We start from the raw sequence: 12,262 nt of genomic DNA on the forward strand, positions 1-12,262 counted from the left end.
AAAGAAGTTTGTACAACTTGTGCGCTTCATTCAAAGACATCTGAAATCATACAATACAGGGTTTCTGCAGATCCTTAAAAAAAGTATTTTATAAAATGTATGGTCTTAAATTGTTTAATTTTTTTTTTTTTTTTTTCGATTCCTTTTTAATGGTTTAATTAATTGATGTCTAATTGTTTTTGGTGCAGGTTACCTGCGGGATCTATGTGAAGTGCTGCTGTACCTGTTACTACCTCCTGGAGATTTCCACAACAAGAATATGAGATACTTCCTCAGGGTAAAACACACACACACACACATACGCATGCTAAATCAGTCCCAACTTCATTCCCATAACATCATATCTTTCAGCTAATGTCATGACCAGATAAAAAAGGGATGAAAACTGCAAAGCACATTTTGTGTGGAGAAAACCATTACAACTCAAAAACCATACATTTTGATGCAAACACTGATTTTAAAGACCTGTAACCTTCTTTTCTGCATTTCGTTGTAATGAGTGAGTAATTAAAACGGTTAAAAAGTTTTCATTATTTGAAAATAAAATATAAGATGAAAAACTTAAACCTAAAAACTGAAATTTAAATAAAAACAGAAAATATACCAAAAAATTATTCAAAATATTAATAAAAACAATAATAGTATCTCAATGTTCAAAATAACATTGCTCTTAAAACATTTTCACTGTGCAGTATTTTAATGCATTTATAATTATTATAAATATTATATAATTATTATAAATGCATTACACTGCAGTAATTTAATGCATTTATAGCTAAAATAAAATATAAGATGAAAAACTTAAACCTAAAAAAATGTTAAATGTTGCCTTAGCAACTAATTAAAATTTTAAAAAATTAAGTACTAAAATTGCTAACAGTAAAATAAAGCAAAATCTGTTGATAGAGCTTAAGTTGTATTTAATCCAGAACATTCCTTTAAGACACTAGATCTGGGATTTACAGAAAGCAGACAATTGGGTTCTGTTCTGAGATCTGGACTTCGGTTTATGTGGTCCTGACAGGTCTTGATGTTCAGACGACAGGATTCGAGCTTCAGTCTCGGTGTCTCACACATGAGCAAACCTGTTGATGTTGATTAAAGGGGTCATATGATGCGATTTCAATTTTTCCTTTCTTTTTGGATTGTTACAAGCTCTTGGTGCATAAAGAAGATCTGTAAAGTTGCAAAGACTAAAGTCTCAAATCCAAAGAGATATTCTTTATAAAGTTCAGAGTCAACCACACATACCTAAAACGGCTCGTTCTAACACGCCCCACATGTCTACATCACGATGTGGGAAGATTTGCATAACACCACCCAAATGTTCACGCAAAGAAAGAAAGCGTAACTTTTATTCTCGCTGTAGTATTGTTGACGCTGCAGCCATGTCGTGAAGACGCTGTGTGCTTCGTTGTGAAAGCGAAACTACTTTGTTTGGTCTTCCAAAAGAGGACGATATCCGCTTCGTCATGCCTAGAGCTGATCTGTGCTGGTCGCTGAGGGAATACATCAACTTTCACCGTGGACGAAGCGGAGTTCAGCCCGGGGTCGTCACATGTGGTTGATGCAAGCCCACTGGACGCTCCTTCGTCGAATCCGCCGCCTCTGCTCACTCTAGCCCTCCGGCGGTTCCTCACTTTATCCCCCGGCCTCTGCTCACTGTAGGCCGCCGTGTGTGACTACTTTGTTTGGCCTTCCAAAAGAGGACATGACTAGAAATCAGTGGTTAAGTTGTATTTACAACACTGTTCCATAACAGTTCAACCCAAATATTCAGATGTGTGCAGCGCATTTTATGGAGGACTGTTTACTGATCCTGGGAGAAAATGCCGGCAGTTTTGACTCACGTAAGTACGTTTTCATTTAAAGGATTTGCCACTGATGATTTAAACGCGAGTTTTAAGCAGATTAGCGCTTGTTTTTTGTCGTTTCTCTGATCACAAATTCAGACATGGTTTTATGTTTACGCGGCGCGATGCAACGCAACGCTTAAAAAGACAGTATAAGTCATTATAATCAGTAATTATGTCCCCACTGTATGCAACAAATGCCTCGTTTGTAATGGGTTTTAATGTTTTTGTCTCGTCGCTCCGGCCGGAGAGGGCATCATCACAGTATGGTGAGGGGGCGTAACATTTCCGTCTCACGCTTGAGGTATTCGGCCAATCATAATGCACTGGATAGCTGGCCAATCAGAGTACACCTCGCTTTTTCAGACCGATGAGCTTTGTAAAAATCGACGCGTTTCAGAAAGGCGGGGCATAGAGGAGAAACAATAATGTACAGTATGTGGAAAATAATGTGTTTTTTGAACCTTAAACCGCATAAACACATTTCATTACACCAAATACACAACATAATGTTCTTTTTAGAAACATCATATGACCCCTTTAACTGATTGATTCTCTGATGTCCTGCAGGAAGTTTTGGCCAGAGGAGTTCTGCTGCCCTTAATTAACCAGCTGAGTGACCCTGATTACATCAATCAGTTCGTCATCTGGATGGTGAGACCTGCCTCGGTTCTTACAGTCCAGAAGCGTGTCATGAATTACCTTTAAGAGGTTTTGCGTGTGTGTTTAGATTCGTGACTCAAGCTGTAACTACGAGGCCTTCTTGAACATCTTAAAGCTGACAGACAAAGTGGCCGAGCTGGAGGCCGTCAAAGACAAAGTCCTGGAGGAGCTTCAGTACCTCCGATCTCTGGACACGGGAGGAGACGGTACACACGCTCACTCATGCTTACTTACGCTAATGTGTTGGAAAATAAACAGTGAATTCTAGGGTTTGTTTTGGAAAATATGAGAGCAAGCTCAGGGCTTTATAATAACACAGTTTACTCTTCATTTTCTCTCTCTCTCCACACTCACAGATATCAACTTTATAAAGAATCAAATCAACAGTTTGCTCTTTGTGAAGAAAGTCTGTGAAACACGGATACAACGGCTACAATCAGGGAAGGTAAACAAATCTCTCCTGTTTCATTCACATTTGCTTTATTATAATTCATGAATATTCATTTAAAAACTTTCAGATTTTCTAGGGATGTATATTTTTTCATAGTCATTCGTCATTAATAATCAATTTATGTTTAACAATAGTGTAAATGAAACAATAAATAATTCCTCTTAATCATGGGTTATTATAGTTAACTGAAACTAGAATTAAAACCATTAAAACCTTTTCATTTCTTGAAATAAAACTGAACTGAAATAAAACAAAGCTAGTTGCCAAGGTAACGTTTCTCATTTTAATTTTGTTTAGCTTGATGTACTAAAACAACTAAAACTAAAACTGAAATATAAATTAATAAAAAGCTATATAAACATATTTTTAAAAACACAACAGAAACAAACACAACAAAATTACTAAAACTATAACTAAAATTAAACTGAAAATATAAAAACTGATTCAAAATATTAATAAAAACTATAATAGTATCTTAATACATTTTCAGTCTGCAGTTTAATGCATTTATGTTTAATAGGAGTTTGATTTGTTACATATAATTAAGACTATATAAAATATATAATTAGGAATGTATAACAAAACTATAATTAAATATGAATTAAAATTATATTAATTATCATTTAGTTATTACAGAACATTATACAGACAATTAAAATAATTAATTATTGTAATTAATAATAACTTTTTTGGAAAATACAGAAATAACTTTTCCGAAAACATTATAAAATGCACGATTAAAATTAAATTTTAATATTTGAAATTGTACTTTTTATAAACTAAATTATTAACAGCAATTAATTAACCAGTTGTTTAACAAATAATTAACATTTCACCTGACAAAATGACTTGACACATTTTGGTTGTTTTTTCCAAACAGGAAGTTGACGCTTTGAAACAACAATTAAAATTATATTAATCATATTATATAAAAATTATATTAATTATCATTTAATTATTACAGAACATTATACAGATAATTATACAGACAATTATTGTAATTAATAATAACTTTATTGGAAAATACAGAAATAACTTTTCCAAAAACATTATAAAATACACGATAAAAATTTTATTTTAATATTTGAAATTTTACTTTTTATAAACTAAATTATTAACTGCAATTAATTAACCAGTTGTTTAACAAATAATTAACATTTCACCTGACAAAATGACTTTTTTTGGTATGTGTATAGTACATTTTGGTTGTTTTTCCCAAACAGGAAGTTGACGCTTTGAAACTCGCTGCTAATTTTGGGAAGTTGTGTGTGATTCCGTTGGAACATATATTAGTGCACAACATCGCGCTGCAGTTCTTCATGGGTGAGTCGAGGCGGATGCACACAATCTGTCCTCTCTTTAGATATCATTCCTCGATACCTTTAATCTCTCTCTGTCTCTAGACTACATGCAGCCCATGGGCGGTCAGGCGATCCTGTTCTTCTGGCTGACGGTGGAGGGCTATCGGGTCACGGCCCAGCAGCAGCTGGAGGTCTTACAGAGCAGCCAGTGGGATGGGAAGAGGCAGAGCAGCCAGACCACCAAAGGCCTGCTGAGATCCGCCGCGCTTGGCGTCTATGACCAGTACCTGTCCGAGAAGGTGAGAAGACTGAGATTTACCAGTAAAAAATGAGTGTCCGTGAAGCGATGTTTGACAGGTTTATTTCCACTCAGGCCTCTCCTAGGGTGGAGGTGGACGAAGCGGCTGTAACCAGACTGGCTCAAAAACTCAATAAAGAGGATCCCACACCAGAAATATTTGATGAAATCCAGAAAAAGGTAATAACAGATTTTTTTTTTTTTGAGCATATATGCATGATTTGTATATTCTGACCTGCATGATAACTGATAATCACGATTATTTTGCTCAAAAATGATGTCAGTTTGCATGTTTTTTTTTGCTTGTCTAGTTTCCTGATGTATTATATTTATCATATATATATATATATATATATATATATACATACACACTCTTTATATGGAAACTGGTACAACAAGAAGCTTCTCTCAAAAGCCAAACCAGAAAAAATAATATTAACTCCAGCAGTTCCAAATTATGTTCATGTTTTATTTCTTTTAAAACAACAGTAAGTGCATGTATTCAGCCTCAGTTGCAAACAATATAGTCAGGATTCATGTTCATTTACTACAGTTCAGGTTTGCTTGCAGAGTTAGCTACAGCAAAAAGCACAAATGATAAAAACTGATTCAAAATATTAATAAAAACTATAATAGTATCTTAATACATTTTCAGTCTGCAGTTTAATGCATTTATGTTTAATAGGAGTTTGATTTGTTACATATAATTAAGACTATATAAAATATATAATTAGGAATGTATAACAAAACTATAATTAAATATGAATTAAAATTATATTAATTATCATTTAGTTATTACAGAACATTATACAGACAATTAAAATAATTAATTATTGTAATTAATAATAACTTTTTTGGAAAATACAGAAATAACTTTTCCGAAAACATTATAAAATGCACGATTAAAATTAAATTTTAATATTTGAAATTGTACTTTTTATAAACTAAATTATTAACAGCAATTAATTAACCAGTTGTTTAACAAATAATTAACATTTCACCTGACAAAATGACTTGACACATTTTGGTTGTTTTTTCCAAACAGGAAGTTGACGCTTTGAAACAACAATTAAAATTATATTAATCATATTATATAAAAATTATATTAATTATCATTTAATTATTACAGAACATTATACAGATAATTATACAGACAATTATTGTAATTAATAATAACTTTATTGGAAAATACAGAAATAACTTTTCCAAAAACATTATAAAATACACGATAAAAATTTTATTTTAATATTTGAAATTTTACTTTTTATAAACTAAATTATTAACTGCAATTAATTAACCAGTTGTTTAACAAATAATTAACATTTCACCTGACAAAATGACTTTTTTTGGTATATTTATAGTACATTTTGGTTGTTTTTCCCAAACAGGAAGTTGACGCTTTGAAACTCGCTGCTAATTTTGGGAAGTTGTGTGTGATTCCGTTGGAACATATAATAGTGCACAACATCGCGCTGCAGTTCTTCATGGGTGAGTCGAGACGGATGCACACAAACTGTCCTCTCATTAGTTACATCGGCAGCTTGTTCCTCAGTGCCTTATCTCTCTCTCTCTCTCTAGACTACATGCAGCACATGGGCGGTCAGGCGATCCTGTTCTTCTGGCTGACGGTGGAGGGCTATCGGGTCACGGCCCAGCAGCAGCTGGAGGTCTTACAGAGCAGCCAGTGGGATGGGAAGAGGCAGAGCAGCCAGACCACCAAAGGCCTGCTGAGATCCGCCGCGCTTGGCGTCTATGACCAGTACCTGTCCGAGAAGGTGAGAAGACTGAGATTTACCAGTAAAAAATGAGTGTCCGTGAAGCGATGTTTGACAGGTTTATTTCCACTCAGGCCTCTCCTAGGGTGGAGGTGGACGAAGCGGCTGTAACCAGACTGGCTCAAAAACTCAATAAAGAGGATCCCACACCAGAAATATTTGATGAAATCCAGAAAAAGGTAATAACAGATTTTTTTTTTTTTGAGCATATATGCATGATTTGTATATTCTGACCTGCATGATAACTGATAATCACGATTATTTTGCTCAAAAATGATGTCAGTTTGCATGTTTTTTTTTGCTTGTCTAGTTTCCTGATGTATTATATTTATCATATATATATATATATATATATATATATACATACACACTCTTTATATGGAAACTGGTACAACAAGAAGCTTCTCTCAAAAGCCAAACCAGAAAAAATAATATTAACTCCAGCAGTTCCAAATTATGTTCATGTTTTATTTCTTTTAAAACAACAGTAAGTGCATGTATTCAGCCTCAGTTGCAAACAATATAGTCAGGATTCATGTTCATTTACTACAGTTCAGGTTTGCTTGCAGAGTTAGCTACAGCAAAAAGCACAAATGACTGGCTTGCGCTTTCATTTGAATATTAAAATATCACAGTGGAGATCGCTGAACTCACATGTGTGCAGGAGCTTTCAGGTCATCAGTGCTTTTTTCTGGTACGTGGTTGCCAGGTTGGGAAGATTAAGTAAAACACTGGGCAGAAAATGTGTCCATTTAAGGTAAAAGCTCTAATTGGGGGAGTTAAACTCTTGAAATCTCCAGATGCATGAAACCTTATTGCAGATGATCATGCTTAATCGATATAGAGAGGAACATAAATCATGATCACAATTAAAAAACTATTTATTACTTTTTTGTGAAAAAAGGTCTAGATTAAAACAGATTTTTTTTAAACTAGTACAAGCTACATATATATTTTGAGATAAGATTAAATTTGGGGGAAAATGTGCTTATTTCAGTTGTCAAGAATTTATGCATTTGTTGTACTGCCTTTAAATTATGTAGATTTTATTTTTGTTTTTAAATAATAATTACTATAGTAAAAAAGGTAATTAAAATTGCAATTAATTGCATAATCTGCATCTGATGTATTCTTGACATACATATATATATATATATATATATGTGTGTATATTTAATGAGATTTGGTAGGAGATGTGCTGAAGTCACAATGTTGTATAATCATTTCACCCCAATAACTCATTTGAAAATGTTGAAAATATATTTTAGAAAAGTAAAATATATAAATATGTATTTTGATATTTATATCAAAAATATTTTTACTTTAATATATTTGTGTGTGTATATATATATATATATATATGTGTGTGTATATATATATATATATATTTTTAAAAACACAACAGAAACAAACACAACAAAATTACTAAAACTATAACTAAAATTAAACTGAAAATATAAAAACTGATTCAAAATATTAATAAAAACTATAATAGTATCTTAATACATTTTCAGTCTGCAGTTTAATGCATTTATGTTTAATAGGAGTTTGATTTGTTACATATAATTAAGACTATATAAAATATATAATTAGGAATGTATAACAAAACTATAATTAAATATGAATTAAAATTATATTAATTATCATTTAGTTATTACAGAACATTATACAGACAATTAAAATAATTAATTATTGTAATTAATAATAACTTTTTTGGAAAATACAGAAATAACTTTTCCGAAAACATTATAAAATGCACGATTAAAATTAAATTTTAATATTTGAAATTGTACTTTTTATAAACTAAATTATTAACAGCAATTAATTAACCAGTTGTTTAACAAATAATTAACATTTCACCTGACAAAATGACTTGACACATTTTGGTTGTTTTTTCCAAACAGGAAGTTGACGCTTTGAAACAACAATTAAAATTATATTAATCATATTATATAAAAATTATATTAATTATCATTTAATTATTACAGAACATTATACAGATAATTATACAGACAATTATTGTAATTAATAATAACTTTATTGGAAAATACAGAAATAACTTTTCCAAAAACATTATAAAATACACGATAAAAATTTTATTTTAATATTTGAAATTTTACTTTTTATAAACTAAATTATTAACTGCAATTAATTAACCAGTTGTTTAACAAATAATTAACATTTCACCTGACAAAATGACTTTTTTTGGTATGTGTATAGTACATTTTGGTTGTTTTTCCCAAACAGGAAGTTGACGCTTTGAAACTCGCTGCTAATTTTGGGAAGTTGTGTGTGATTCCGTTGGAACATATATTAGTGCACAACATCGCGCTGCAGTTCTTCATGGGTGAGTCGAGGCGGATGCACACAATCTGTCCTCTCTTTAGATATCATTCCTCGATACCTTTAATCTCTCTCTGTCTCTAGACTACATGCAGCCCATGGGCGGTCAGGCGATCCTGTTCTTCTGGCTGACGGTGGAGGGCTATCGGGTCACGGCCCAGCAGCAGCTGGAGGTCTTACAGAGCAGCCAGTGGGATGGGAAGAGGCAGAGCAGCCAGACCACCAAAGGCCTGCTGAGATCCGCCGCGCTTGGCGTCTATGACCAGTACCTGTCCGAGAAGGTGAGAAGACTGAGATTTACCAGTAAAAAATGAGTGTCCGTGAAGCGATGTTTGACAGGTTTATTTCCACTCAGGCCTCTCCTAGGGTGGAGGTGGACGAAGCGGCTGTAACCAGACTGGCTCAAAAACTCAATAAAGAGGATCCCACACCAGAAATATTTGATGAAATCCAGAAAAAGGTAATAACAGATTTTTTTTTTTTTGAGCATATATGCATGATTTGTATATTCTGACCTGCATGATAACTGATAATCACGATTATTTTGCTCAAAAATGATGTCAGTTTGCATGTTTTTTTTTGCTTGTCTAGTTTCCTGATGTATTATATTTATCATATATATATATATATATATATATATATACATACACACTCTTTATATGGAAACTGGTACAACAAGAAGCTTCTCTCAAAAGCCAAACCAGAAAAAATAATATTAACTCCAGCAGTTCCAAATTATGTTCATGTTTTATTTCTTTTAAAACAACAGTAAGTGCATGTATTCAGCCTCAGTTGCAAACAATATAGTCAGGATTCATGTTCATTTACTACAGTTCAGGTTTGCTTGCAGAGTTAGCTACAGCAAAAAGCACAAATGACTGGCTTGCGCTTTCATTTGAATATTAAAATATCACAGTGGAGATCGCTGAACTCACATGTGTGCAGGAGCTTTCAGGTCATCAGTGCTTTTTTCTGGTACGTGGTTGCCAGGTTGGGAAGATTAAGTAAAACACTGGGCAGAAAATGTGTCCATTTAAGGTAAAAGCTCTAATTGGGGGAGTTAAACTCTTGAAATCTCCAGATGCATGAAACCTTATTGCAGATGATCATGCTTAATCGATATAGAGAGGAACATAAATCATGATCACAATTAAAAAACTATTTATTACTTTTTTGTGAAAAAGGTCTAGATTAAAACAGATTTTTTTTAAACTAGTACAAGCTACATATATATTTTGAGATAAGATTAAATTTGGGGGAAAATGTGCTTATTTCAGTTGTCAAGAATTTATGCATTTGTTGTACTGCCTTTAAATTATGTAGATTTTATTTTTGTTTTTAAATAATAATTACTATAGTAAAAAAGGTAATTAAAATTGCAATTAATTGCATAATCTGCATCTGATGTATTCTTGACATACATATATATATATATATATATATGTGTGTATATTTAATGAGATTTGGTAGGAGATGTGCTGAAGTCACAATGTTGTATAATCATTTCACCCCAATAACTCATTTGAAAATGTTGAAAATATATTTTAGAAAAGTAAAATATATAAATATGTATTTTGATATTTATATCAAAAATATTTTTACTTTAATATATTTGTGTGTGTATATATATATATATATATATGTGTGTGTATATATATATATATATAAGAGAGGAACATAAATCATGATCACAATTAAAAAACTATTTATTACTTTTTTGTGAAAAAAGGTCTAGATTAAAACAGATTTTTTTTAAACTAGTACAAGCTACATATATATTTTGAGATAAGATTAAATTTGGGGGAAAATGTGCTTATTTCAGTTGTCAAGAATTTATGCATTTGTTGTACTGCCTTTAAATTATGTAGATTTTATTTTTGTTTTTAAATAATAATTACTATAGTAAAAAAGGTAATTAAAATTGCAATTAATTGCATAATCTGCATCTGATGTATTCTTGACATACATATATATATATATATATATATGTGTGTATATTTAATGAGATTTGGTAGGAGATGTGCTGAAGTCACAATGTTGTATAATCATTTCACCCCAATAACTCATTTGAAAATGTTGAAAATATATTTTAGAAAAGTAAAATATATAAATATGTATTTTGATATTTATATCAAAAATATTTTTACTTTAATATATTTGTGTGTGTATATATATATATTTTTTGTTTTTGTTTTTGTTTTTTTGTTTTTTTTCCGTGAATTTTTATGAGAATTTAAAATTGAGATTTTCAATGATTTATCATGCGGCCTTATTATGACTAATAAAAGCAATAAAAATCCCAGTACATGAGCTGTCTGTGTTCCTCAGGTGTATGACATGATGTTGCGGGATGAGAGGTTTTACCCGTCGTTTAAGCAGCACCCGCTGTATGTGCGGATGCTGGCCGAGCTGGACATGCTGAAAGAGCCCAGTTACAGGGGTTCAGACGACGGGGACGGAGGTGATAAACTCACACGCTACCTGATCTGTCATCAGTCAGTCTCTTTACACACCACCTCCTAAAATTCATTAATACTTCTCTGTTTCTCCAGAGTCGTTCAACGGGTCTCCAACAGGAAGCATTAATTTAGTATGTCAAATAAAGCCGTTCATATGTAATACTTACATACATCATGCGTGTTTGAGTGTGTTAGCTTGTTTCTAATGCTTGTGTTTTGTAGTCATTAGATGATCTCAGCAGCGGGAGCGTGGATGAGTCTGTTCAGCTTCATGCCTTTATCTCTGATACGGGTGAGAGTTTGACCTGCTATTAACCATTTTAATGGTGTAATAATACCGTACTGTTTCAAAAGTTCAGCACTGTGTCCTAAAGAGGCACTGAGTGATTTCTGTCCTCAATGAAAGTGACCATCAAAATGTCTTGTTGCTTATCAAAAACTTTTTTTTTAACAATCTGCAGAGGTGAATCTAGCAAATTATGTCTGGGTCATATTTTACCCTTATAGCAAAAGAAAACAATAATATTATAAAACGGATAGTTCCGGTCCTTGATTCTGATTGGTTGAGCTGCGTTCGAAGCTGTTATAAATTTAAGACACTATGCTTTGTGTCGTGTCTAACAACGTCCCTTAGCTGTTATAAATTCACTGTAAACCACGGCTTCACGGAGCTTATTGCTTTTATAAAACGGTTATTCCATATACGTAGTCGTTCCCTATTGCCTACATTGGACACTACATGCCATTCACTGTACAGGAAATACTACACTGAACAAGCGACTGATTTCAGCCGCAGCTTCAGCGTCTATTTATAGTGCAGGGGGCGGGCACTTCGAATTCTAGAGAGCATTTGATTGGTCAGAAGATTTGATGAGAAGATGAAGTACGATGTGACGTCAAAAAAAATAATTGAGCCGTTTTGGTGGAAGTGACGAGCTGCAAGCTTTGAATGCTCATATCTTCTAAATGCGAATTTTGTCACTGTTTTGGAGCGCACTGCCTTATAGATAACCTTAAGACTAACATATTGATACTAACACCCAAAAAACTTTAATTTTGATTTCATGGGGACTTTAAAGGGATTTATTATCATTTATTGACTTCCATAGTATGGAACAA

General features: G+C 32.6%; 1 protein-coding gene across 1 annotated transcript in view; it reads left to right on the top strand.

Annotated features, from left to right (window-relative positions):
* Positions 1-12,262, top strand: part of LOC107732460 (sorting nexin-13) — a 39,344-nt gene that overhangs the window by 18,416 nt on the left and 8,666 nt on the right. Inside the window, exons 8-17 of the mRNA XM_016543798.1 lie at positions 189-277; positions 2,424-2,507; positions 2,584-2,722; positions 2,873-2,961; positions 4,191-4,290; positions 6,145-6,341; positions 6,416-6,520; positions 11,013-11,145; positions 11,237-11,274; positions 11,366-11,435. Of these exons, the coding sequence (XP_016399284.1) occupies positions 189-277; positions 2,424-2,507; positions 2,584-2,722; positions 2,873-2,961; positions 4,191-4,290; positions 6,145-6,341; positions 6,416-6,520; positions 11,013-11,145; positions 11,237-11,274; positions 11,366-11,435 (1,044 nt within the window). The remainder of the gene's footprint in view (positions 1-188; positions 278-2,423; positions 2,508-2,583; positions 2,723-2,872; positions 2,962-4,190; positions 4,291-6,144; positions 6,342-6,415; positions 6,521-11,012; positions 11,146-11,236; positions 11,275-11,365; positions 11,436-12,262) is intronic.

Source organism: Sinocyclocheilus rhinocerous, unplaced genomic scaffold (assembly GCF_001515625.1).
Source record: "Sinocyclocheilus rhinocerous isolate Xijiao unplaced genomic scaffold, SAMN03320098_v1.1 scaffold3476, whole genome shotgun sequence".
NCBI lineage: Eukaryota > Metazoa > Chordata > Actinopteri > Cypriniformes > Cyprinidae > Sinocyclocheilus > Sinocyclocheilus rhinocerous.